At 53.8% G+C, this 26,971-nt stretch overlaps 10 protein-coding genes across 10 annotated transcripts; 3 read left to right on the forward strand and 7 right to left on the reverse strand.

Annotated features, from left to right (window-relative positions):
- Positions 1-287: 287 nt before the first annotated feature.
- Positions 288-1,208, reverse strand: CCM_00136 (DUF1275 domain protein; the record flags this gene model as incomplete). The annotated part of the gene is made up of 2 exons (XM_006665296.1): positions 288-880; positions 953-1,208. 2 exons carry the CDS (start codon positions 1,206-1,208, stop codon positions 288-290), a joined length of 849 nt encoding a protein of 282 aa, XP_006665359.1.
- Positions 1,209-2,775: 1,567 nt separating this feature from the next.
- CCM_00137 (oxalate decarboxylase oxdC) lies at positions 2,776-4,280 on the forward strand (the record flags this gene model as incomplete). Its single annotated transcript, XM_006665297.1, has 3 exons — positions 2,776-3,132; positions 3,196-3,535; positions 3,589-4,280. 3 exons carry the CDS (start codon positions 2,776-2,778, stop codon positions 4,278-4,280), a joined length of 1,389 nt encoding a protein of 462 aa, XP_006665360.1.
- A 2,911-nt stretch (positions 4,281-7,191) lies between these two features.
- On the forward strand, positions 7,192-9,327 carry CCM_00138 (sulfate permease; the record flags this gene model as incomplete). The annotated part of the gene is made up of 3 exons (XM_006665298.1): positions 7,192-7,549; positions 7,630-8,477; positions 8,524-9,327. The coding sequence occupies 3 exons, from the start codon at positions 7,192-7,194 to the stop codon at positions 9,325-9,327; spliced, it is 2,010 nt and encodes a 669-aa protein (XP_006665361.1).
- Positions 9,328-9,536: 209 nt separating this feature from the next.
- CCM_00139 (uncharacterized protein) lies at positions 9,537-9,928 on the reverse strand (the record flags this gene model as incomplete). The annotated part of the gene is made up of 3 exons (XM_006665299.1): positions 9,537-9,584; positions 9,633-9,740; positions 9,776-9,928. 3 exons carry the CDS (start codon positions 9,926-9,928, stop codon positions 9,537-9,539), a joined length of 309 nt encoding a protein of 102 aa, XP_006665362.1.
- A 353-nt stretch (positions 9,929-10,281) lies between these two features.
- CCM_00140 (aldolase) lies at positions 10,282-11,660 on the forward strand (the record flags this gene model as incomplete). Its single annotated transcript, XM_006665300.1, has 4 exons — positions 10,282-10,667; positions 10,723-11,239; positions 11,290-11,392; positions 11,488-11,660. 4 exons carry the CDS (start codon positions 10,282-10,284, stop codon positions 11,658-11,660), a joined length of 1,179 nt encoding a protein of 392 aa, XP_006665363.1.
- An 882-nt stretch (positions 11,661-12,542) lies between these two features.
- CCM_00141 (glycosyl transferase family 17 protein) lies at positions 12,543-13,664 on the reverse strand (the record flags this gene model as incomplete). Its single annotated transcript, XM_006665301.1, has 1 exon — positions 12,543-13,664. One exon carries the CDS (start codon positions 13,662-13,664, stop codon positions 12,543-12,545), a length of 1,122 nt encoding a protein of 373 aa, XP_006665364.1.
- Positions 13,665-14,760: 1,096 nt separating this feature from the next.
- On the reverse strand, positions 14,761-16,199 carry CCM_00142 (mao-B, putative; the record flags this gene model as incomplete). The annotated part of the gene is made up of 2 exons (XM_006665302.1): positions 14,761-15,822; positions 15,891-16,199. 2 exons carry the CDS (start codon positions 16,197-16,199, stop codon positions 14,761-14,763), a joined length of 1,371 nt encoding a protein of 456 aa, XP_006665365.1.
- A 745-nt stretch (positions 16,200-16,944) lies between these two features.
- Positions 16,945-19,018, reverse strand: CCM_00143 (dipeptidyl peptidase IV, putative; the record flags this gene model as incomplete). Its single annotated transcript, XM_006665303.1, has 3 exons — positions 16,945-18,052; positions 18,115-18,860; positions 18,917-19,018. The coding sequence occupies 3 exons, from the start codon at positions 19,016-19,018 to the stop codon at positions 16,945-16,947; spliced, it is 1,956 nt and encodes a 651-aa protein (XP_006665366.1).
- An 885-nt stretch (positions 19,019-19,903) lies between these two features.
- On the reverse strand, positions 19,904-20,839 carry CCM_00144 (uncharacterized protein; the record flags this gene model as incomplete). Its single annotated transcript, XM_006665304.1, has 1 exon — positions 19,904-20,839. The coding sequence occupies one exon, from the start codon at positions 20,837-20,839 to the stop codon at positions 19,904-19,906; it is 936 nt and encodes a 311-aa protein (XP_006665367.1).
- A 3,006-nt stretch (positions 20,840-23,845) lies between these two features.
- CCM_00145 (uncharacterized protein) lies at positions 23,846-25,021 on the reverse strand (the record flags this gene model as incomplete). Its single annotated transcript, XM_006665305.1, has 1 exon — positions 23,846-25,021. The coding sequence occupies one exon, from the start codon at positions 25,019-25,021 to the stop codon at positions 23,846-23,848; it is 1,176 nt and encodes a 391-aa protein (XP_006665368.1).
- Positions 25,022-26,971: the final 1,950 nt, after the last annotated feature.

The following is a 26,971-nucleotide window of genomic DNA, read 5'->3' on the forward strand; positions in this document are numbered from 1 at the left end:
TTTGCAAAAAGAAATCTATTCAAAATCTACAGTAAATAAGTTTTGAGAGTTTTCACCTTTAAATTGGTTGATACGACCGAGGATTGGCGGAGCCGGTCATCGGCCTGTCAACCGCCGACTACCCTATATCCTTCTGGACAACGACACGATATGCGTCTGTGGGATGCATCTTTCTTCGAGATCCATCCAGAAGAATGGGTAACGCCTGCAACACTCTGAACCTAAAAATGATTTATTTTTTCTCTATTTGGGAGAGCCAATGTGCTATGTACACGCTGCTCCGACCCTTAGTCGTCATCTTCTGTCGGCTCCTCAGGCCAGAAGAACCAAATGACGACCATGACGAGCTTCAAAGCCGCAGCAGTCCAGAGGGCGCCCTGGATGCCGACGGGCGAGTGGGCAAAGATGCCGCCGACGACGGCGCCGAGCAGCAGCAGCAGCGGGGCGGCGGCCCTGCGGTTGCGGTCGACGTTGTCTAGGCGGAAGAGGTGCTGGTCGGAGAAGAGGTCGCAGTAGATGCTGGTGAGGACGACGCTGGTGAGGGCGTTGTGGCGGAGGGCGCGGCTGGCGACGGCCTGGCCGCAGCTCTGGAAGGCGATGAGGGCGAGCGGCAGCAGGACGGTCCAGTCGACGGCGTCGTCGCCGGCGGGCGGCGGCGTGTGCGAGACGACGAGCGCGGCGGCGGCGGTGAGCAGCGCCTGCGCGGCAAACGAGGCGCAGAGCACCCAGCGGCGCGTCGGCGAGACGAGCCGGTGGAAGCGCGCAAAGAGGAAGGAGCCGACGCAAAAGGCGAGCAGGGAGATGCCGGAGCGGTACAGGCGTGGGCTCACGGGCGGGTAGAAGAGGGAGGCGATGCCGAGGGCGACAAAGACGGTGTTTCCTAGCGAGTTGGCGCGCCGTGTGTGTTAGTGGTTGGGGTTCAACATGATAACGTGCAGTTTCGCCGGCGTACCGGTTTGCATCGAGACAAAGGCGCCCCAGACTTGGGTCGAGGCGCTGTCGAGCAGGCCGGTGACGACGTAGCAAAAGAGCAGCATGACGTCGGACCAGGACAGCGAGACGTCGTCGTGGAGCGTCTTTCGGATCTTGGTGATGCCGGCGGCGCCGGCGGCGCCCGGCGACGACGGTAGTTTGCCCAGCAGCGGCTGCGCTTCGGGATCGGAGCCGTGAGCGGGCCGCGAGGCGGCAGTGCTGCCGTAGCCTGCCATGTCGGGTTTTTTGGTTGTATGTGTAAATGACAAGGCGCAAAAGAACAACCAACACGGCAGTTACCCAAAGAAAAGGGAGGGAAAAATGAGGGGGGGGGGATAGCGAGATGGGACAAAGGTGAGTTTGGCTGCGCGGGAGAAAGGGCTGTATTTAGTCTTTAAGACCAAAAGCGTCGTTGCGCTTGTCCGAGGCTAGGCTGGGAACTCTGGTGGCAATAGCAGGGGCCGTAATAGCAACGAATTGGTTCAACGGGGTATTTTTCCCCGTTGAAAATGGGGTTGGTAGAAAGTGGTTCGATTTTGACAGCGGAAAGTGGTGTGAGTTTTGTATGTCCGTGACGGGGGTATTGGAACAAGTAGACGGACGAGCAAGAGGCCGGATGCCGGCTTTATGAGAGTTGTTTCTGTGAGGCACTTGTATAGGGAGGTGGAGGTGGTGGGTGGTTTGTTTTGGACAGGTAGGTGGGAGGACGACTTGTAGGTATGTCGAGAATTGTCTTTAATAATTACCTTAGAGTGCTGAAGAAGAGAATGCGGGACAAATAAAATACTCCTGACGTGCTCAGCGAGAAGCGTTTTCTCTGTTCAGCAGCACATGCAAAGAAAGCCACCAAGAAGCCGACTCTAACAAGCTAAAATTGCTAAAATTCCCACTGGAGTGGTTGAGCGGGGTTAACTAGTAGGTACCTTAGTGGTAGAGCCCACTGTCATTACAGGGCGTGTAGGGATCTCCCCCACTATAACTATAGGGCGTGTAGGGAGTCTCCCGGTGTGTTCCGGACTTGGCTCCGGGGGTGTGCTCTGCACTTGCCGAGTTAGCATACCCGCACGAGGGGGGTTTGAGTTGAAATAATTCCAGACTGATGAGTATTGTATCGTCATGAGCTTGGTATTTTTTAAGAAAATTATTCACCCATCTACAGCGGTACAACACAGGAGACGTGAGAGAGCACAGCCAGGAAGCAGAAAGTGCTTGTAGGGAGTCTAGGAGTTTGGTGGGTTGAGTGCCCTGTAAATTGCCCTTTTCCCCTTTGCAGCCACTGCAACACTGCTGCCGCTTTATAATTTACCTCAGGTAGGTAGGTAGTTATCCATGACGGCAGCCACCACCATTCATCAATTCGGACACCTCCGCTGCGTCTTCCACCCAACGCCACAGCCAGCCTCAGTTGGAGGTTGTTTTACTTTGATGCCCGCGGCATTTGTTAATGCGAGGCTGGCCGATCCCCCTCTCGCCGTGTCCCCCCGGGGCTTCTTCTGTCCTCCGGCGCCACGCGACACCACACCACACATCCCGATCTCGCCCATGCCCATCCCCTCTAGCTATTTCAGACGAGGGAGGCTACGTCAAGCACGCAACCAAACCCAAATTGTCCAACCCCAGCTGCGGAAGCGACTCGTAGCTAGCATCCGACTTAGCCGTCCTAGATAAAAAGCTTCCTGCCTCGTAGACACTGTTCGTTCTGTCCCTTCCATCTCTTTCTCTTCTGTGACAATCATCACTATCGCTACGCTACCACTTACACCAGCCTATTCTTACACACAAGTGCTGCCCAGCACAGACAGCATGAAGCTCACGACGTGCCACCTGCTCCTCGCCGGCCTGGCCGCCGCGCTGCCGCACAGGGACAGCCCGCAGCAGCGGTTCCTCAACGGCCTCGCGCTGCCCGACAAGTATGCCCGCCGCGCCCACCACCGGCCCTACACGCCGGGCCACCGCGACAAGCTCGATCGCTACGTCGACCCGGAGCAGGACGACCTCGACCCGTTGCCCTGGCGCAACGGCGACGGCGCCAGCGTCCTCGGCCCCGTCAACCGCGACCGCGCCCGCCAGAGCCCGGACCTGGTCCGCCCGCCCAGCACCGACCACGGCAACGTCGCCAACATGCGCTGGAGCTTTACCGACTCGCACACGCGCATTGAGGTACGTAGCCTTGGCAATCATGTCTGACGGGCGCACTTGACTGACAGTTGGGGTACCTTGTAGGAGGGCGGATGGACGCGACAGACAACGGTCCGCGAGCTTCCCGCCAGCGTTGAGCTCGCCGGCGTCAACATGAGACTCGACTCGGGCGTCATCCGCGAGCTGCACTGGCACAAGGAGGCCGAATGGGCCTTTGTGCTCCAGGGCAGCGTTCGCGTCACGGCGCTCGACTACGAAGGCGGCAACTTCATCGACGACCTCAACCAGGGCGACCTCTGGTACTTTCCCAGCGGCGTCCCGCACTCGCTGCAGGGCCTGGGCGAGAACGGCACCGAGTTTCTGCTCATTTTCGACGACGGCGGCTTCTCTGAAGAGTCTACCTTTATCCTGACTGATTGGTTGGGTGCGTTGCCCTTCTTTCCCACGACAACTTGATGACTGACACGACGCACACAGCACACACGCCCAAGAGCGTCATTGCCGAAAACTTCCACCTCGCGCCCGAAGTCTTTGACCACCTGCCCAAGAGCGAAAAGTACATCTTCCAGGGCTCGCAGCCGGGGGCCATTGACGAGGAGCGGCCGCGCGGGCGGCACGTCAAGCGGTCCGAGTACCAGTTCACGCACAAGATGCTCGCGCAGACGCCCAAGACGACGTCGGGCGGGCAGGTGCGCGTGACGGACAGCACCAACTTTCCCATCTCCAAGACGGTGGCGGCGGCGCACGCCGTCATCGAGCCGGGCGCGCTGCGCGAGATGCACTGGCACCCCGTCGCCGACGAGTGGTCGTACTTTATCCGCGGCAAGGCGCGCGTCACCGTCTTCGCCGCCGAGGGCAACGCCCGCACCTTCAACTACGTCGCCGGCGACGTCGGCATCGTGCCCAAGAACATGGGCCACTTTGTCGAGAACATTGGCGACGAGCCGCTCGAGATGCTCGAAATCTTCCGCGCCGACCGCTTCCGCGACTTTTCCCTCTTTCAGTGGATGGGCGAGACGCCCCAGCGCATGGTCCTCGATCACCTCTTTGCCGACGACAAGGAGGGCGGCGCCAAGTTCTGGGATGCCGTCCGCAATCCTAGCAAGGACGAGATTACCGATCCGGAAAAGGACCTGTCGCACGGGGGGGAGGAGAGCGAGGAGCTGTAAATGGTGGCAAAACGTCTCCCCAGGTGGTTTTCTTTGTAGCTACATGCAGTATGAATTATTTACCAGTATTTTTAGCAGACCAGCTTTTCAGAACATGTTCTTCTTTGCCATATTGCCACGCATTGCCAGCACAATGCATGCCAAGGCGCCAATCGTATGGTAGATCGCGCGCAACGCAGCCCGGAGTATTATTACATCGCCAATCGCCCTTGTGGAGTCGTCGTCCATGTTGCATTGCGGGCCTTTTCGAAACGTGGTCAGCGTGTCATGCGGGACAAATAAAAGGCCCGGTGAGGGTCGATGAACAACTGGCTGTTGGGTGAAGCAACGTTGGCCGACAAGGGGGATAGACTGACTGGGCAGATGGGGAGCAGCATACAGCCAGTTATTCAGGAGCCCTCTACTCATCACACATCCCTCACAGATCGGCAAGTGCACCCTCTCCCTGACCGTCTTTTGAACATGTCGCCATCTCGGATGTATCATTAGTTAGGTTGGTGCGTAACCAGCACTGAATGGCGAAGCTGAAACACTGTCTCTCTGGCCAGGCATGAACATGGGCGAGATAAAAATAAAGCAGCAGATCCTGTAGCATCCACCCTGGCCTAGCCATTGGCAAGCACGCAGCCTGCTTTTCTGCTTGCATTAGCTTGAGCGTTAAGAAGATGCGTGTGGGGGGGGGTTGAGTGAGGCTCTCCTTGTCTCTTGCCTCTTGTACTCTGCAAGCCTCTCCGGGATGTAAAGAAGCACCGGTGCAAGCCTGAAGAGGAAAGAGGGGGAAACGTCTTCTGAGACTAGGCGCCACGAATGTGATATTGTCCAGGGACCCCTGTCTGCCAACCTTGTGCAAAGCCAGGAGGCTTGCATGGATGGGCTACAATGCCACCAACAAGTCAACAATAGCGAACCAAATGGCCATGCTGGCGGATACAGATAGACGATACACACACCTCGGACAACCACGAAGCTCCGTCAGTCACTACGGGATATGCTAGATAACTCTATTCTATAGTGCTTTCCATGTATACAATTAATCTGCAGAAATTGATGCTATTTTAGGATAGCCGCATGATGAACAAAGTGCCTCCCAGAACACAGTATCAGTCAGTATCTCCCTCATGTAACCCCAGAGCCATCATCTCGCCAACTGCTTGCCAGTACAGGGACAGCCTACCAAGTGCCAAGAGACTTGCCGACCATGGTACCGCCAAGGACGTTTTAGCTAGTGATCAGAGCAAACACAAAGTACTTTTCTGTTTTCGGCGAGTTAATCTATTTCCAAGAATGCGGGGGAGGAGCGCTTGGCTTTCAGTGGCTTCTCCCCGCGCAAGCCACGAAAGCTAGAGAGCATGGCCAAGCAACAAGAAGCTCCCATAACGTGCACCTTTTTCCAACAAACCCTTTCCTTTTTTTCGTGGCGCCGTGTCAAGACCAAAACTACCGTTGAGACTCGTGATCAGAAGCCCTCCTCCTCTTTACCCCGGACAAGTCTCGGTATTGCTAGTCAACTACCCTCTCACGCACTAACACGGATTACTCGTCCTTGTCGTCGTCACCCTTTGCATGAAAAGCAACGAGTCGTTGCTTGGCAAGAACTTTCTCAATGACAGCGGGCCGCAGAGAGCGTCGGCTAGAACGGCACCACCGCCTGCTGAGGAAGCTGTTTCAATGCAACCTCGCAGGGCTGCGACAGAGCCCCCCCCCCCCTCCAACTTGTAGTGGTGGTGCTGGGCCGCTGCGTACTTTTGTTTTCCCCTTTTCCATCTGCTTCACCCGGGCTTAACGCTGGGATGATATCGTGCCGTCCAAGCCGCGGGCGGGAAAAGACGATCCGCGCAAGCCGCCACACAGCTTTCGTTATCCGGACACCGGCGCAGAATCATGTCTCACTGGGACCCTCCTCTTTCCAGAAAGGAGGCTTCCGCGGGAAGAGCAGACGACGTTTTTTTTTCGTTTCTTGTCGCCTCAGCACATCATTGGGCCAAAAAGCAACAGGTCCCCTCCCTCCATGTTTTGAACGCCATGGCGGTGGCGTGCGGTGTGTACAAGAATGTCCGTCGACAAACCCCCGTTGTTGGTAGTTCCGGAGCCGTCTCTCACTGGGGCGCCGCCACCGGCGGAACCCATGCTCGATGCGTTGCTGCGAAGCCTTGCTTGCCATTGTGTACTCTTGATCGTCACTGCTATGGCCTGGGGAAACCAACTACCTTCGCATTACCCTCCCTCTATATCCAGGCCCGGCCAATGACGGCAACGGCTGCGAGGCACGATGCTAAACCCTGGACTTGATGCCGACATGAAAACATCTGCCGCGCCAGAGATATATTGTTCTTGGAAAGTTGTCTCGGTCGGACAATAGTAGACAAGCGTGACTGGCGCCATCTATATAGGATCGCCAGGCTACGGAGCGTCCTTGGACCCCCCCCCTTCCCAAGACCCCCGATGCACCCTCGTCCCAGCCTGGAAGCGACGCCTCGCGCCGCCAGGTGTGTGAGGGCGTGCCGTCCCTGAGCTCGGCGGCTTTCCTGCCTGCCCTTTTGTGTTAGTGGTGTGCGGCCAAAGATGGCTGAAGCCTGGACGTGGGTAGTTTTTGTTTGATCGACCGTTGTTCTTCTTTTGCCGTCTGTTCCAACCGTAGTTGGACTCTACGCACGCTTTCAAGTGATGATCTAACCGGTCGTCTCTGCAAGGTAGCCGGCGGCTTCCGCCTCCCTCACTTGCGCGTACCCATACCAGCTTCCGTATAACAATTGGCTGGCATCCGTCGAGAGCCCGTCTTCTTCTACTTGTGGTGTATAACGCATCTTCACAGCTGCGACTACAACACAGTTCCATCTACCCTTTTTCTGACCAACCTTGCTACATCTCTACGCTGCTTTGCTTTGCACATCATCAGAGTGGAACTCGGATCATGAAGTCCCTCGCAACGATCCGCAGCAACATCGTGGAGTCGTTCCGGACCGACCCGAACATTAATAGGGTCAGGAGCTGGGTTGAACCCATCCGTCGCCGCTTCCCGTCCGCCACTGCGGAATATATCGCTGAAAAACTTCCCGTAGCTCAATGGCTGCCGCACTACAACTACAGATGGCTTCTTCAGGATGTCATTGGCGGCATTACCATTGGTGTCATGCTGATTCCGCAAGGCCTCGCCTACGCCAAGATTGCGAATATCCCCGTCGAGCATGGGCTCTACTCTAGTTGGCTGCCCTCGGCCCTCTACTTCTTCCTCGGCACCTCCAAAGGCAAGCAGAGAACTATCCAATCGCGTTTAGAGTCATTGGAATAACCAGTAAAGTAGAGGTATCGTCTGGTCCCACCTCGATACTCGGTCTCTTCACGGCCGAAGCTGTCGCGGATCTCTCCAAGCAGGGCTACGATCCGGCCAACATAGCATCTGCCATGGCGTTTCTAGTCGGCGTCTACGCATTGGCTATTGGCTTGCTCAAACTCGGATTTCTGCTTGATTTCGTGTCTGGTCCAGTCTTGACGGGCTGGATCTCTGCCGTGGCATTCGTGATTGGCCTCGGTCAAGTGGGCTCCCTCATCGGTATTGACACAGGCTCCGGCACCGTTACCATTCTCCGTGATGTACTCGGCCACCTGAACAGGATCAAGCCGCTTACCTTGTGCATTGGGCTTACAGGGATTGCAATGCTTTATGCCCTCGAATGGGTAGGCAGAACGTGGGGCAAAAAGAACAAGTGGCTCAAGTTTCTGAGCACCAGTCGTGCTGTGGTTGTGCTCGTCATCTACACCATCATCTCGTTTCTGGTCAACAAAGATCTCACCGTCAAGACATACAAATGGAAGGTCACTCAGGTCAATACCCATGGACTGCTCACGCCGCGTGCCCATGATGGCTCGCTCATCCAGAAGATGGCATCCCGATCCATCGCGCCGCTCATCGCCATGGCTGTTGAACATCTCGGCGTGGGAAAGGCGTTTGGTCTGCGAAATAACTACAGCATCGACAAGAGTCAAGAGCTGGTCTTCCTGGGCGCCACCAACATTGCCAACAGCTTCTTTGGTGCCCAGACCTGCGGCGGCGCCATGTCGCGAACTGCTGTCAATTCAGAGTGCGGCGTCCACAGCCCGGTCAATTTTCTCTTCACTGCTGGCTTCATTATTCTGACGCTATACGAGCTCGCGCCTGCTTTGTACTGGATTCCCAAAGCGACACTCTCCGCTATCATTGTACGTTTTCGCCTCTTCCATGGCGAATGTATGCTAATTGGTCCAGATCATGGCTGTTGCCCATCTTGTCTCTTCCCCTCGCCTATTCTATCGCTACTGGAGAATGTCGTTTATTGACTTTATTGCATCGATGCTTGGCTTCTGGGTCACATTGTTCACCACGACCGAAATCGGTCTTGCCGTTGCCGTCGCCTTCAGCATCGTCTACACACTGATTCGCCTCGCCTTCCCTAGTTGGATTGGCTTATCACACAAGGACACTGAGACCGTTCACTGGTCTCCAGCAAAGCATCACCCAGTCAGCAACGGCATTGACGTTCCGGCTGAAGCATATCTGGTCAGATTCACCGAAGATTTGTTGTTTCCCAACGCAGAGCGCGTCAAAAACGCCATCGTGGAGTCAGCCAAGATACAATTCGAGCCAGCCGGGTCCGCAGCCCGCGATATTCTCTCTGCGACTAGGAACTGGAACGTGGCCGGCACCAAGCGAATCGACAAGATTCGGCGAAGGAAGAACATCATCCCAATTCGATGCGATATTGTGCCCTTGCATCACGTGGTACTTGATTTTACCATGGTCGGGTTTATTGACGTTACCGGGCTGCTCTCGTTGATTGAGCTCAAGATGGAGCTTCGGCGATACATTGGCGCGGATCTGGAATTCAGGTTCATCAACATGGTCGACCAAGTGCATGAGCGGTTCAAAAGGTCCGAGTGGGAGTTTTCTCAACAAGGAGAGCAGAGGACGGGCGAGGCAGACACCATCTACAAATCGCTCGAGGCGGCCTTGTTCCACCGCGACGGTGATGAAAAGTCTGACATCGTCTCAGAGAAGGCATTGGATGTGTGAGTGGGCTTGGTTGGGCCATGTATTCACGGCCTGGCTGTGGCTGCATGGGCCCCTACAATGCGGTTTTACTATGACTGATGACATGTACGATGTGATTTTTATGCTTAGCTTGAATGATCAATCTTTATACTTGGTACTTTGTTCGCGTTTGGGTGTGCTACTATGAATGAGGTGGCATTCGACAAGTTTCCAAACAAGGCAACTAACTGTCACTTGTTGGCATCAAAGGTCCATACAGTGGCAACGGTCGTCAAATACTACTATTATTAAACAGTAATTAAGACCTACTCCCACACCCTCCATACCGCAGCTGAAATGTTGTTGATGTATCCGTGAGAGCCGCCGAGACAACCAGGTATGTAGCTCTTGGCGCCACCGTTTCGAGGCAATCCCGAAATCCGTCCGAATTGGACCTTTGTATTTAATTATTAATGCAATCGAGCCACACGTCTCGGTAGTTGCGCATGAAAGAGAGGTCACCGGTCATGATTTCCCTTGCCACCGGACATTTGTTTAAATGAAGGCATTCGGGCTGTTTACCAAGCCACGTTTTATGGTAGCGCAGCCTCCGGTAGCTAATTCTACGGCCGTATTCTGACATTACGTCACCGAGCAAGTTTCAGGCAAATTCTCTTTTGCAAAGAAGCGGCGAATTTAATGACATGCCTCACCTCTGTCCATTGTCGCGTCTAGGAGAGTGTCAGCAGAGATGGTTATGAATGGTTATGAGATGCCCTGAAAGGAAGCAACTCGGCACCAGATTTAATACCGAATTGCATAGAACAAAACCCCCACGCTGTGCCTCGTACGCCCTAACGAGACGAGAGTGCGGGGGAGGGCGCTCTAGTTATGAATCGCTGGCGTGTCAGAAGGCGCGCCACGAGGGGTCCATGTATATAATTTTGAGGACCATCAGAGAGCGAAGAACGCGTTTACAGAGACGATTCCCGCACCATGGCCACTCGAATCGCGCGACGAGGTTTCTCCGCATCATACCACTTGTGCTCCGCACGCAGCCTCTCCGGCACTGATGTAGCTTCTCGAGCCTGGCAATTGCGCTCTTCCAGCATATCTCTTCGGGCGCCATTCTCCACGACCAGGGCGGTTGCCAACAATGGTGGCTGGGGCCAGTCGAACAAGAATTTCACGGCCGTAGCTACTGGAGGCTACGAGTACCCTGGTATCCCATCGTTTCAGGATCCATACGCCAAAAGGCAGTGGCAGCTTGAGCACATGGCCGGCGCATTCCGCGTCTTTGCTCGCATGGGTTTCACCGAAGGCGCGAGCGGGCACATTAGTGTGAGAGACCCGGTCGACCCCGATACCTTTTGGATCAACCCGTAGGTAGACCAGTGGGAGGCTCGATGACAGCATCATGTTAACCACCTTCCTTAGAATGGGCGTTCACTTTGGTCTATTAAAGGCCAGCGACATGGTCCGTATTGATGAAAATGGCCAGGTAATTGGTGGAAACCGAACTGCTGTCAACGCCGCCGGATTCATGATTCACTCGGCCGTCCACAAGGCCCGCCCAGACGTCGACGCGGCATGCCACACGCACTCCAAGTTCGGCAAGGCATGGTCCGCCTTTGGCCGGCATTTGGACATGCTCAACCAAGATGCCTGCCGGTTCTGGAACAACCACAGCGTGTATTCCAGCTACGGCGGCGTCGCGCTGCAGGACGAGGAGGGCGCGCGCATCGCGGAATCGCTGGGGCCCACGAACCGCGCCGTCATCCTGCAGAACCATGGACTGTTGACAGCCGGTGGCACCGTCGACGAGGCTGCCTACTTGTACACCGTCATGGAGAGGTCGTGCGAGATCCAGTTGATGGTGGAAGCGGCCGGACTTGAAAAGAGGCACATTAGTGACCCGGAAGCGGCGTATACGTACAAGTACGAGGGCAATGCGGTAAGGATTTCCGCGTTTTTAGGCACTCAAGATGGACTAATAGTAAGCAGGAAACGCTCTACACTGAGTTTCAGCCCGACTTTCAATACGAAGTCGCCATGTCCAACGGTGAAGTAAAGGGCGGCACAGACTTTGGGAGAAGGCCTTCGAACAGTATATAAATAATATTGGGGAAATGGCCTTTCCTGCATAAACGATGAGTCGGCTGCAAAGTGATGCGCTCTCAGGAATAGCACATCTTCTTGCAGATGCTGATATTGGGCATGTCACGTTACGGCCTAAGCTGAGCTGTATGCTATATGAGACCTACATTACCATTACGTCCGCCAAGCTTGAGCTACTGAACATGATGACCGACGATTCGTTGAAGCGTGGGCGTCGTAAGACGACGTCAAATCAGGCTCTCAAAGTGGACAAATGATTGAGTTGACTCGGCATCTTCTAGTCAGATGCAGGTAGTCAGTCAGTCACGTAACAGGAACTTGCATAGCTTATGGGGTTTCTGGGACCCCGCCTCTAGTGTGCATCGGAGCCGGGTTGCCGGGGGAGGAAGAAGCCGCTTGGGCCGCTCAACAACAATCGGCCAGGCTAAATTATTCAGCTCTCCGGCCGAGCTCTGCGTAGGCCATCCATCTATGGAGATCTCGGTGAAGGCGCCGAAGTAGCCTCATCCAAGAAAGAAATCGCCGCTAGGGGTCGGCTAGGCATTGGCATTAAAACTTGTTGAAGTACCGGAAAAGCTGATGGAAGTGATAACCATATCACCTGCATCCTGCACAGTGACACAAATGGGCACACAACTAACTGCTTGTATTTCGGACAGAATGTTGGTGAGTAGCCACGAGAAGGCCCTCCAGGCACAGCCAAGGGGATGGCGGTCGGAGAATTTGCATATCCTTGTAGGTTCCTGAGACACTTGCTTGTCTATGAGATGTGGTTGTAGCGGTAACCAACCCCGGTCTCATGCTCCGCTGCAGATCATCTAAGCAAACAAGCGGTCTGTTCGAAAACTGGCTACGGCCTGCGACCTTTCTTGCACACTACTAGCTGCCAGATCTTCCATCTCTGGCGCTTATAGCTTATAGCAAATTTTCAAATTATCAATAACGAGTCTACTGCAAATACAATTCCCGATTGGGGATATCAGACTTCAAAGTATTCAGCACTGATATTCTTCGTGGGGAGTTGTCAGACCAGTACTGGTGCTGTATCCAATTTTGTCTAGCACTTTGGACTTTTCTATACATCTGCAAATCATCTAATACCATTTCAAAATGCAAATGAATGTGGATGCATTCTGCCGCTATGGGTAATCTATGAATCCCGCCGAAGGTCCATCTCGGTTTACCATATAACCAAACCGTTCCAAGTCCTGAGTTACTAGTGGAGGCGTGTCCTCATTCTTGCTGATCCTAATGAATGTATCAGTTTTCCTTGCCCATAAATCCTTGCCTTTTCTTACTGCGTCGGCAATCTTGTCCTTATTTCTATACTCCTCCGCATTCATCCAACCATGAGAAAAGCTTGCCATTTTGTTAAGAAATTGCTCAATTGTCGCGAAGCAGCTACTGCAATGCCACCCGGCATTACCTAGCACTCCCTTTTCATAGCCGCGGAAAGGCGCTATACCGCCGTCACCGTTGCGTAGGTTTGTAGGCTTGATGGTGCGCCATCCCTGGTAGTATGTCGCTTCTGGGTGTTGCCACTCCGGCCCAGTGTGTAGAAATTGAAAAGAGTAGTAGTAAAATTTAGAGCCAAGTGTAAGCCGTCTTGGGAAGTTACAAGAACGGAGCACGAGTAGGGCTTCTGGGCGGGGAATCTCATCAACATCAGCCACAATAATAACGTCCCCTTTGGCTGGAGCTTGCTGCTTCTTCAACTCAAGCATAACTTGGGTGTACATGGCGTCTCGTTGTAGATCTTCATAGTCCCATGCACGTTTTGGGGAGAATGACGATGGAAAAAACAACTCGTGATAAACCATCTTGTCGTGATAGCGATGAAATCTGTCCCAGTTCTCTTTGATAACAAGGGCTTTGTTATTACCTTGGAAAGTCTTTGGCGATTCCACAATAATAAAGTAGTCGACAAAGTCGTAGAGTGTATAGAGCCGAATCTCTAGAAAGTCCAATTCATCATTCACCATGACAAGGTCATATACTTTTCGCTCATTGGAGACACTGCGTGGCTTAAAGACTGAATAACCACTGGCTGCGCAAAAGTCACGCGCTGCTGCCGAGGCGTAATACTCCTTGTGTCTTTGTGAGCGATCCGAAGTTGCTTTTAAAAAGTCGAGTGGTGGCAGTGGTGCGCTCGTAATTTCATGTCGCACATGGTTGCGTACTGCCGACCGAAAAAAAAGCACCCAGAACAAGATAAGGAGACATGTCCCAAGGACCATTCTCCTGGCCAACTTAGCTGCCATGGTAGGTGGTTCGGCAATGTTCAGTCAGTCAGTCAGGCAGGATAAATAAAGCTCCAAAGCAGAAACTTAATTCTGCTCCCTGGCTTGGCCCCTTTATTTTGCTACTGTCACGTGATGCAGTTATTTATTGTGATATAAAGGGGTATAGGCACTACAAAAGTATGGCGCGTCTATTTTTTGAGTGAAAAAACTCAACAGTGAGCCCGGGAGCCTTCCTGAGGAAGGCTGTAACTTGCACTAAAAATTGCTGTTGAGCCTATACCTCCGAGTTCGAATCCCACGAAAATCAGGCAGTTTTAGTAGCCAGAGCACCCCAGCTGCCAAAAATGGAGCAAAAAGAGGGTCAACCATGGTGCGAACAAAGCCTAAAAGGTTCCTCTCTTCCAGGTCCGAGCACGCTGAAAGAGATGGGGGGTGTATTGTGATATAAAGGGGTATAGGCGCTACAAAAGTGTGGCGCGTCCATTTTTTGAGTGAAAAAACTCAACATCATTACTTCTTTTTACGCTGCAGTAATTGATAACCATGTTTATTGTCATTTGTTTTTTTTAAGCTACTGTAGCTAGATAAAATTGTACAAAAACAATATGTATAGCTAGTTGCCTATATTGAATGCGGAATCATGGCACAACACTGGCGTCTAGATATATACGGCCTCGTAACCAAACAAGATACGAATAGCTCGAGGCCATTACCATGATCTGACTACTCCCGTTAGAGTAGATCCATACAGGAAATGGCATGGTGTTGGTGTTGTTGACAGTCTCGATTGTGGGGGAGCAGCAATCGCGGGGAACCGACGGGTATTCAGCTTAATTACCCGGACTGGAACTGCGTTATTATTAGGACCGCGGGCAACGGATGCATAACAGGAGATAGGTCGATCTGAGCCATTTTGTAAACTTGAATCTTGTCGCGTTTCACGGTTTACTCGTTTCGCTTTGTACCAGTTGGCATTTGTATCTCCGCCGTGTGTAAGCCATAGGGCATCGCCGGTTCAGATTTTGAGCTGACGGAGCATCTATTGAGTAACATCAAAACTGCATCTCTCTATTCGTACTCAACCAAAGTCATATCCATGTCATCACGTCGTTGCTCACAAGCGGGGAGCCATTTCCATGGGCTTTGCCGCGCCGACAACGGCCATGATTTCAGCTGCAGCTCTCTCTCCAGCCACCAATGCGCCCTCCAAGTATCCTCTCCAGACATGGCTGGTATCGGCGCCGGCAAAGTGGACATTGCCCTCGGAAGTCCACCGATGCCGGCCCCGCTGGCCGGCATTCTCTCCGGCCAGGTGCAAGGACTGCTGCCCGCTGACCAGGGCATCCTGGTCTCGCTCGACGACTTGCACCGCGCGCGGAATAGCCCCGCCAAAGATGGCGCTCAGATGCTGCACGAGGAGCATTTCGCGCTCCTCGTCCGACATGAGCCACAGCCACATGCCGCGGGCCTGCTCGCCAGCTACCTGGCAGGAGAGGGCGTAGAGACCATCAGTCGCGATGAGGCCCGACGGGCGCACCTGAGCGATTGGTCCGGTCAGGCCCTGGGCGTGGCCGGACAAGCCACGCTGCTGCCACCAAGGATGGTCAAAGACGATATCTACTGTGGTGCTGAATCCTTGCTCCTCTTTCATCGTCTCCCAAGGGGCCACGGCCGCAGGAGGTGGCGCTATGTCAAGCGAACTGCAGCTGGACAGAGAGCCAGCAAGCACAATCTTGTTTCCATGAAAGACGTTGCCCGATTTTGTGTAAATTATGCAAGTATTTTCGTCCCCGTGCTCAACTCTATCGACTTCTTGGTTCAGGTGAAGAGATCGCGAACTAAGATGTTGGGCCATTGCCGTTGCAATCTGATGCGACAATTCGGGTACGGCAAGGTTGTCGCCCAAGCCATACATGTTGTCGAGAACTGGGCCGAGGCCACCACACGAGTCACACTGTGATAGAAATTGGGACGCACTAACATTGTTGGAGGAAAGGCCGAAGATGGTGCGAGTCCATAGGTTCGCCATTTCGGCCACGGTATCTGTGGCGCCGCAGGAGGAAACGAGTTGTTCAACCGTCATGTCCACGTCCCTCTGAGGATCATCCCGCCGCAGCGAAAGGGTGTCTAGGATCGTCTTGACTTTGACGAGCGATGCTGCGTCTTCGGCGTCGAGCTAAAGGAAGTCGCACATCAGTTATCTTTGTATAGATGGATGACGTCTCGTTTCTGCCGTGGACGTACAGCTGGCTGTTGGTCGTGCTCAAAGGCTGCGAAGCTCTCGAGCGTGGCTTTGCCCTGCACTGATCTCAGTCCATCAACAAGTCCCAAGCCCGTGGCAAGAGCATGCGTGCGTGGATGGTGCTCGACGCTGAAGTTGTTGCTGAAAGCTTGGCCGCAAATTTGGCCCGACGGTTCGAGAACCAGGCAAGAAATACCGGCTTGCTGCAGTTTGCAGGCTGTCTGCAGACCACCTACACCAGCGCCGATGACAATCACCGCTGCTGCCTGAGACTGGGTCCCAGACAGGTTTTCTCGCGCCAATTGTGTCATGGGTGCGGCTTCGTGAGTGTCTTGACAAAGTGCAATCAGACAGTAGATGCAGACAAGGCAGGACTCGGAGATGGGCAAGCTTGTCAATTCAGGTCAATTTGGCCTTGAACGGGCGTCTACCACCTATTCTTCTGGGGCATGGCAGTTTCCAGCTAAAAAAAAAATGTACCAACCGTCTGTCAGCCAACGACGGGTACCGACACTAGGGGTTCGGCGACTTGCCGTCTTATAAGAACCAGATCCCGGCTGGAACAATGACAGTAATTCGTCGGTTAGGCTCCTTGCGCTTCGACTCCCACGTGTGTTTGTCATGGGAATCCGGTGCCGGCAGCACTCGGCATTGGTCAGATTTGGGCGGTGGCCGTAAGCAGCCCGTGTTAGTTCTTACATTACGCGAACCCTAGCGGCGCCAGGCGGGCTCCAGGTACCGGTCGTTGCATATCACAGGGGCTTGGTATCCAGAATAGACGGACATATAGGTCAGGGACAGCGGCCAATCCATTGGCCGCCCATGACGCGACCGCATGAGGGAAGCCGGCGCACGCCGCACTTCGGAGCTCAGGAATCTAGACCTCCACAGCGGTCCACCAATACCTAACCGTGATCATGTTGGTCATAGTAATCTGTCCTTCGCATCATTCCTGCATTGTTGACAGCTATGCCGGGAGAGGATTGGCGACATAGCTTTGTTAAAGATGCGAGAAATAACTACTAAAATGGGGAGATTCCGCGACCGGTCCTTCCTTTACACCTTGAGCAATGTCTTGCGCCACCAAGCTTCCTCCTCGGCTAGGTACTTCCTGACCGTATCTGGCTTACTGAGCATGTGGCCCTCGTCCGGGATCTCTACCAGTTTCACATCGCCGCCCTTCTTCTTGACAATATCGTGAATAATCCTCGCCTGCACAACCGGCACCACAGAGTCCGCCGTGCCATGCACGAGAAGCAGAGGTGACTGAATCTTGTCTGCATGATACCGCGCACTGCGCTCCTTGTAGATGCGCACCTTGTCTTCCTCGGGCGTTCCCTCGGGCAATAGCAGGGCGGCCGCGTAGTCCGACTCGAGCTTGTGCGTATGGTCGTCGAACTGTATGAGATCGCTGATGCCACACGCACACACGCCGCCAGCAAAGCTCGTGGGGTACCGCGTCAAGGCCTGCAGCGTGTTGTAGCCGCCTGCGCTGCCGCCCGTGATGCCCACCGCCCCGGCCCGGACTCGACCTGTTTCCACCAAGTGTGCGGCGAAATCGGCAACATCATTGGTGTCGGACACGCCCCATCGGCCATAGAGGTATCGGCGGTATGCGGTGCCGTAGCCGGTCGAGCCAACATAGTTGACGGTCAGAAAGGCATACCCGCGCGAGGTGAAATATTGAGCTCGCAGATTGAAACCACTGTTGGCCATCCCAGTAGGCCCTCCATGAGCAAAGATGATGAGTGGGGGAAGTGTTCCTTGTTCGGCGACGAATTTGTTGTTCCGGGGCATGAAGAGGAATCCGTGGGTTTGTCGAGGCTCGCGGCGCGAATCAATGGTAATGTGTTCCGGGAGAGACAATAACCCGGCGGAGAAGTCGGAGCCAGAAAGTCCAGCTGTACGAAGTAGTTTGTTCTTGGCCCGACTGTGGATGTCGATCTTAAAGAGCGAATTGGAAGTTGTCAGCCCTTTTGCGACAACCAAGGCAGACGACTCGTCGATTCTAGATATGCAATCTGCTCCGAGTGCAGATATGTCTAGATCATGCGCAATATGCTTCCAAGTTTCTTGCTCGAGATCAATGCCAAGTAACCGACAGGTGCCGTCGGCCACCGCGTTGACGAGCAGGTATCGACTAGACAAAGCCACATATGTCCGGCTTGGGCAGTTATTAGCAGGCATTACTCAACGACTGCGGGGGATTCAAAGCAAAACACAAACCTGGCTTCAGATAGAGAAGATTCACCCAGATCAAAGCTGGTCAATCCAGAAAGCGCGATATGCATAGGCTTGCCGCCCTCTGGGCCGATTCTAAGGAGCTGTCTGTGGCCACCAATTTCTTGCGAAAAATATAAAGCGCCATCGGGACCCCAATGAGGCTCGCACACGCCTTCAGAGTTTCCTCCTGCAACCAGCGTCACATTCCGTACCGCAGCAGCCCCGCCATCCCAATCAGCGCTGTACAGCCGGGCCATGTCAAAGAGCATCTCGGGGTGATTCCACTCCAGCCACACGAGGCGTGTGCCGTCGTCGTTGAATCGAGGCTGGAAGTAATAGTCCGCCCCTGAGATGACGCGCTTCACGTTTCCAGTGCCAACATGGATGGCGGCAATGTAATTTTCGATGCCATACGGGGTGTTGTTGGTGTGGTCCTCCTGAATGGCCAGCACCCAAGACGACGTCTTGTCTGCCGTGAAAGAACCATGGCGCAGGATGGGAGAGTTTTGAAGAACCGTAGTCACTTTCGACGTACTCGGATCCAGAATCCTGACCGTATTGTCCTTGCTGGAAAAAATGAGACGCCCGTCGGGCAGTGTCTGGAGCGCCTGGACACCGTATTCGTAGACTGTGTTGCCCACACTGCATTCCTTGGGCAGAATGTCGACGGTGCCATGGCTGGTCAACTCCATGATGGCAGTTCTGCCGGTCCCGTCACCCTCGAGGAAAAATACCCGGCCAGTTTTGCTCTGTGGCACATCAGATATGGTCCAGTACTCTACATCAGACAGAGAGAGAAGCTTACGCAGACACGAGGGGCGCTGAGGCTTCGTGCGCCAGAGGCGACCGACTCAATGGAGATGGGAGATTCCCATTCTCCATGAGGAACGACTCTTTTGACGGTCATTCTGCACGATTCCCCAAGAAACTGAAAACCACTACCGTCACAGTGAAATACTGTCTTGACCAGGTCTTGTTCTTGTGATGCGCTGAAGCGGGGGATGTTCCACACAAGGGTATCAGCGGATGTCTCGGTGTCAAGGCCTTATTACTAATTCTTAGAGAAGTCTTGCGCTGATGAATGCCCGTCGCTGCAATTGGCAGCTGCCTACCACGGCTTAGCTTCAGCGCCACCGTAGCCTCGTTCATCAAATGGTCCAACAACATAAGCTGGTAATTCGCAGCATATGGCGGCGCCCGTGGGTGATGACCACGGCTGCTGCCGCTCTCAACTTGCTGTAGTTCACTAACCAAGCCTCTATTTGTAAGATGATTAGAATACGAAAAGTGAGAAAATAATAGGATTACGTTACTAAATTGCTACACTTCCTATCTGATACAACAGCACCATGTACATCATGACTAGAGGCCCACGGAGTCCCTTTGCCGATTCACAATGCAGCCGAGGTTGGGTTTCCGTATTTTTGGGGTTCAAGAGTATTTATAGAAGCTTCCAATCTACTCGAATCCGCCAAAAGCTGTTTCGTAGCACATCAGGTTTCATCATCCGGAGGAGGCGCAGAAGCAGGGTAGTTTCAAAACAATTTTTTATGTCTTCTTCATTATGGATGCTAAAGCAAACTATAAATTTCAAAACAAGGAAGATCCAGAAAAGCAATGCCAAAATTCCCGCTGCAAGATCCCTGCCCTTTTTTGCCCTGGACTGATCATCATCACTTGAAGGTTGCGCCGCCCATGTTCCTGGCCCGAATCTTCTCGTGTACAAGCCCAGGGACTTGGGGTGTGGGTGATGGTTTCATCATTCGATATAAAACGGCCCAATTTTCGTTGCTTATGCGGAGAACTTGATCGCACGGCGGTCGTTGTTGTCGCCATTGCGTTCGGCCTGGGCGCCGCCGGCCTGAGCGTTGCCGCCCTGCAGCTGGGCGTTGCCGTTCTGGGCCTGACCCTTGCCGGCAGCGGCGGGAGGAGCAACAGCACCAGCATTGCCAACGGCAGGCTGAGCAACAGCGCCAGCACCGCCAACGGCGGGAGCAACAGCACCAGCATTGCCAGCGGCAGGCTGAGCAACAGCACCAGCACCGCCAACGGCGGGCGTAGCAACAGCACCAGCACCAGCGCCACCAGCGGCGGGAGTAGCACCGACACCGGCAGGAGAGGCCATCTGAACAGGAACGACACCGCCAAAGGGTCCGGCGTTGGCCGGGTTCTGGCAGCGGACAAGGCAGACGTTGTTCTCGCCGGCCACGGTACCGGTACACTGCTGGTTGGCCGGGATGGCAGCGACGAGAGGGTGGTCGCTCGAGTTGCCGTCACGGTTGCGGCCGCGCTGGTTGCCCGCGACGTTCTGGGTGACCTGGATGTTCTCCCAGTTGCCGCCAGTGCCGTCGGCGTTGATCATGCAGGTATAGGGGCCAGCGCCGTCGGCGTTGACCTGGTGGAGAGTCATGGTGACCTGGCCACCAGCGGTGACCTGAGGCAGCGAGTCGCCCGTCTCGGCCATGATCTTGGCGGTGCCGCTCTCAACGTCGTTGGCGCCCGCACCGACAGTCTCGCCAAAGGTCTGGGCCGAGGCGCCACGGAAGCGAGTGGCGTCCTGCTGGAACGGGTTGCGTCGGGTTCCGTCACGGGGGGTGGACGAGACGATGCCGAGAGCCATGCCGCTGCCACCGGCGTTGCCGACGGCGTTCGTGATGGCGGCGTGGCCCGAGACGAGCTGGGCGGCCATGAGCACAGAGGCAGCGATGAGAGACTTGACAGGAGCCATTGTGTGAGTTGTTGTTTGTTTTGGGGGGTATGGAAAAGAGAAGGTGGCGTAATGATTGTCTTTTGGTATAAAGTTAATGTAGTATTAAAAGACCTGGCCAGCAGGAGAGAAGATGTGAAGAGAAGGCGAGCTGCTGGTTGTGAAGGTGTGGAAGTGGTGATGATGATGGAGAGGATTCGAGCAGAGTAACGAGGAGGACAGGGCAGGATTTATACATGATGGTATCATTTTCCCACTGGATACCGGCTCGCGGCATGTCGTGGACATGTCACTAGGCCACTGCAGCAGCAACCGTGAAGCACGAAACAGGACAAAACATGCAAAGGTTCAGGAGCCTTCCGGATCTGCTAGGTATTCCCCCCAAATTTCGATATTCTGGGCTTGCACGGAGTCGACAGTATCACCAAGTGGGCTCACGACGACGGAGGCTATGCTTCGGCCCACCGCGGCCGTCGCTTGTTAGGCATGTATACCGATACCTTGGCATCCAGGGCAGCAGAGAGAGCAAAAGGGGGTCATGTGTGATGGGGGATGGGGTGGTTCTCAGGGCGATGTGAGGGGATGTGTCACCTGTTTCTTCATGCTGCAAGGTGTTGAATATGAGCAGCAGCAAGGATGGGTACACCGACTGAGAAACGCGAGGGTGTCTCTCCCCCGATACGCGGTATGGGGATACGAGAGGTGATTGGCCAGGGCCGGTAACAGTATTCTCCGTCAGAATAGAAGAGGGAACTCGCAATGGGGACAGAGGATGCCTCACGATTGGCGACAGGGAGGGTTTCAAGGGACCGTTCTTCTACCACGGGCTACCAGCTCTAGCAGATTCGAGTCGTCGGAGAGAAGACATGATGCAGGCTGCTTTGAAAATATTAGCGCTTGATATTAGCCAAGCTACTAGATGACGAAAGGATGGGTGCTGGTGAGGGAAATGGAGGGCTGTTGTCAAGTGTCGTCGGAATCTCGCTGACAGCATGTCGTTGGTGATGTCAGATTGGCATAAAAGGGCGCCCACCAAATGCCATGTCCACATATTCTGATCGATTGTCCACTTCTTTCGGGTCAGCTAAAGAAAAATCTTCGGGGCTGAGGAAAGGGACAAGTGTGTTTTGGACACGAAACCTGGAGCAAACAAACCCTGGCCGCGACCCCATGTTCAGGGCCGTGCTCGCCGTGTCAAGTCTGACACGCGCACCAAAAAGGCTGTGAGGGGGCAAGACCGCGCCTCCTCCAAGGTTGCAGCCCGCTCGAAAGGGATATTTACGGCCGAAGTGATAATTTACACCCGTCCATCCTATTACAGGGGATCGATCAATAGGGCTGCAGGATAGGTACTCGGTAAGTAACGTCAAGTCGTGTAGAAGAGACCGTTGCACTGCCTGGCCTGCCGCGTTTCGCCCAGTCTACTTTGACAATTACGTAAGCGCGCTCAAAGGCAATGCACTCCGTACGGATACAGATTACAAGAACTAGTTACTATTACAGGCTTTACTACTCCGTACAATCGGCCGCCTTTGGGGTTTCCACTCGAGGTTTGCCAGCAGTGTGGGTACGATCCGTGACAGCTAAGCCGCAATTAATTATAATAACCGGAGATCGTGCGGCTTCCCGCAGACGAGCCTTGGCCCGTAGCAGAACTTGTCATGATCCTGCAGACAACACGAACAAAAGCCGGGCTTGGCAGATTGGCAGATTGGCAAGAGAGAACTAATTCTGTTTCTGGGCGAAAGAGAAGAAAAAAACGGCCAACAACCTACGCTGCTACGGCAAACAACCAGTGTCGTTTCACATGACGGCCATTTCGAGGCCTTATGAGGCATGAAGAAACTTGTGTGTGCCAGTTTATGCGACATCGCCAAGGGCGGAGGCTGTGTCAAAAAAAGGAGAGCAAGCAAGAACTGCTGATCTACAAGCGTGTTTAGGATCGCCTGTTGACCCTCCTGCGGAAAAGAGAGTTCAAATCGGTTCCTTGCCCTGGTGGGTAGCCAGAAAAACTGGGAGAAAACAGAAGAGTGCCACCTGGGCGATTTCTTCTCGGCTTCGTCGAGATCCGGGCCTTGGCCTCTGCTTCGCCGCCCTTGACATCACGAACGGTTGATGTGCCACCGATGTTTACTGTCCGACTTTCGTTCTCAGGCAGGTTTCATCGTCCTGCCTCCCCCTCCTCCCGCTTCCCTTCGGCCAACTAAAAGCTCAAACCAGCTACGCCCCGCGCTCCGGGGCTCGGAAAACAAGGAGGGCGCACATGTCAACGATATCGCGGGTTTTTGTTGAAAAGAAAAAAGATGCAACGATGGCCGCCAGATTCAGCTCGGCGGGGATGTTGGACGGACAAGTGGGAACGGAACAGTAGTGAGTTACCTTGGCTTACACACAGACTGTTGAGCAGTCAAAATAGGTAGATTCGGATCCGAAAAGAAAATTCTCCTCAAAACACATGGACTATTATACTTAACAGCCATGTGCTGATTACCAGACCGCGTGATGAGCAAGGGCGACGGCGCGTCCACATGACATGCCACCACCACCCCCATTTTTCCTCATGTGCCATCGAGTGAGAAATTGTGCCTTTGAGGTTGAGCAGGCTTAAAAACAAAGCGAGTTACTCATAAGGGGCTACTGAAATGAGAAAAAAAAAAGCGACCGCTGATTGAGTCACGACGTGTGGTATAATACCCAAAAGCCAGCAGAAATTCTTTTTCTTCACTTGCCATTGGTATGTTCGTGTTGCAACAGGGGGGGCGAGAAAGCAGAGCAACACAAGCTGCGACTTACCGCGTAAAATGTGAGCGTTACTCATCAATCATGGATGCATCTAGACGTGCTCATTGGTTAGCTTGCTACAACCATTGTGAACATGCATCGCGATAAACATATCAATCAACATCATCAAGCAGAATAAAAGCAAAGGAAAGCAAAGATAAATAGTATCGTGTGAGAATCATTCGTCATAAGATACAGGTATGTACAGGTATGATCACATATATACAGCACCCATATCCCCTCATGCTAGTCAAGCCCCATTCCGGTCCTCGGCCGCCTTCGGGCAGCCTCGGTTGGGGCTTTTTGTATTTTGGAAAAGACCTCTTCAGGGCTCCTCCGACTATTGACACGCGACACCGTCGCTGAGGTTCGGTTTCTGATATATGCTTTGGGCGATTGGGATCGCCTCGCGGATAAGGCTCGGATGGCAGTAGCCTTGAAAGGATGCTCGAGATAATTAGTAGTTTCCGGCAGCGGTTTAGGTGTTGCTATCTCGGAATCCAGGGTATCATAGGTGAGGGTATCGTCGAGTTCTTCTTCAGAGTATTGAATAGGTAGGTTGTTAATGTCCCAATCTTCATCGTCTTGAGGAGTCATGGGTAGGGCTTTCGAGTCATTGTAGTGGTCCGATGGATCAATAGACGATATCGTCTCAACAGAGTCGCAAACCGACGTGAGTACGGTTTCACCACTGTCAGACTGAGATGTCGTATCGTCATCGTCCTTCGATAGATGACGGAGGAAACCCGAAAGCCTTCCGGATTCGGAGGCACAGAAAGATGCTGATCGAGAGGACCGGCCAGTAGAGGGAAGGCTGGCATCGTCGGAATCCTCTGAAGGGCAAGCCTCTGAGTGCGGCGGAGAGAGGGGGGCCTGTACATCCATGGAGCAGGGCTGGACGGCCATGACGGGACCGTTGGGGAAAAAGGCATCCTGGTCGAGAAACTGTGACATGTCCTCGACGTCGGTAATATTGGTGCTGGTGGTACACGTAGAGTAGCCCTCCGAAGTTAAGGCTTCAGAGGCTGGTGATGAGCACTGTTGCTCATCAATATACTCCTCCGGGATGTAGCTGGCAAAGTAGCGAACGATAGAGTCGTAGGATTTGGTTCGGAAAAGCTGGACGGCGTGGTGCCACTGATCGGTACCCATCAACCGAGGGTTGGCGATGATTTCAACGGCGAGAGACTCAAAGCAGTTATTAATCTCCTTGGTGCGCTGGTCCTTGCGCTCAGCCATCAGTTGGTGGAACTCCTCAGCAGTACCAGCCTGAACAGAGAGCTCCAAGACATCGAGGTGGAAGGCTTCGGGGTCTTGAAGGGCGAAGGTGATAGTGTTGTATCGGTCGTGGAGAGAAGTGAAGAGGTCATCCCTCCTCATGTTAAACTTCCAGGCGGGCCATGCCCAGCCTGGTTCGTCCATTATCGGTCGGACAATATGGTGCTGCCCACAAACGTGGGACGTGTTATGGTGAGAATGTCGAAAGAGGGAAAACGTGTCTAGATGTGCAAGCCCAGGGTCATTTGGCGGACTTGGCTCATCTAGAGCAAGGTAGCAGTACTGAAATGCATTGCGGTGGGAAGCAGAGTCGGAATATAGCGAAAAGCGTGCAAGTCGCGGGCTCGAATTCGATTCAGTAGGCAGTTCTCATGGGTTGACAGACTCAGGATTCATTGACAACGACAAAGCCCAAGGTTGTGGGGGGCGCGTCGACTACCCTCTGAAAGGGCGGTTGATGGACGGCAGGGCGACGAGCGCGTGGCTGCCTGAGGCAAACAGCGGTGAATGCTTTGATTGGGTACTGGTGTCTGACAAGTGGCACGGAAAACCCCACTGCAAGGGCCCGTTTGCATTAGCGCTGGAGCACTGCAGAGCGCTAGCTTGATAAGGCGCGGGACATTGCATGCCCAAGGCCCTAGCGCGCTCAGCTTTTGATGCGGGTGGATGTCAGGCTAGACCATGACCAACGAGAGGCAAGGAGGCGTTGTGGTGGCGGCCTGCATGGCGGCTTGCAGCTGGTGGCGGCCTGCATATTCTGATTTTTTCGAGAAGTGGCTGTGGCTGGTGCTGCTTTGTGGCTGATGAGATTGTGGCGCAACTCTCGAGCACGTGCGGTAGTTACTGAACAGAATGAGGGGTCAAGCCTGATTTGAGGGCAGCCTGTTGACTGTGTCGTCGTAGAACGCGGTCTTGGACCAAGGATGGTGTTTTGACATCCGCAAGTTATTGCGTTCAGACGGCGCTTCAAGGCGACGACAGTGCTCCTCGTAATCGTAGTGTCGCGTCACGGGACAAGACCAGAGCAGGCAGCGGTTGCTCCTGCAACGTCTGTCAGGGGAACGAGTGTTTTGCGCCGACAGCGCGACCAAAAGCTAGTCAACTGGAATAAAGGATCTACACTAGATTCTCGAGTCTGTCGTGGCACGTCACGGACCGTTGCACAAACGCAGATTTGACAGTATCAAGGTCGTATCTGAGCGTTGTGGAAAAGACACGACAAAAAAGGTCGAGTAGGTCGGCGGTTCGCGTGCAACCACGTGAGTGGCGCGCAAGGCTCAGTCACTCGACCGTTCGTCGGCTCGCGATCCGTCATGGCACTATCAGCTGCAAGTGCAATGACGACAAGATTTCAATGCCATGGTGTTATGCAACTCATGTCGGATTCGCAATGCAACGCTGATACATACCACGGGGTTTGGGGAGTGAGGAAGGAAAAGATGAACAGGCGGGATGGGAAATGGGTGAGATGCAACGCCACACTGGATGCCTCGCAGGCAGACAGACGAGGGCATTGGCTGGCACAGTGAGATGCACAGTGTCTACATATGAAAGAACCGGGTGAACAAGGCTGACTGTGAATTTTGGAGGGCGGATGGGCAGGTGGCCGAGGTGGAAAGGAATGGAAAGGAACGTTTTGACTACAGTGTCGTAACGGAATTGACACGGTACCAAGATTTTCTTTGCACAATTGTGAGGGCTGGTCCCTTGTATAGATGCTAAAAAGGGTTCTAACGTGTTCCATGAGAGGTCATTACGTGGTGTTGAAAATGCTCAAGTGAGAGCATAAAATGAACGATGAAGATTTTCTACCTAGATACGGATAAAGATTGAGTTCTGAACCACACAACGGTGTTTTGTTCTCCTACATGCTATTACATCTCCCACGGGCTGTACCGTCGCTAAAAAGGGTTGCCGCTGATCTAATCAGGGTTCTCTCTGTATGCACCAATAGAATGCCTGTTACAACAGCCATCACTTCAGCCGCTCAACCTCAGCCACAGGTAACTAATTGTCAGCCCGTTGTGATGACTCCCACCCGGTGGGAGCAGCTGGCTAACCCGTCAGATCCCCAGGCCGCCCGTCTCTTTACCT

This window comes from Cordyceps militaris, assembly GCF_000225605.1.
Source record: "Cordyceps militaris CM01 unplaced genomic scaffold CCM_S00001, whole genome shotgun sequence".
NCBI lineage: Eukaryota > Fungi > Ascomycota > Sordariomycetes > Hypocreales > Cordycipitaceae > Cordyceps > Cordyceps militaris.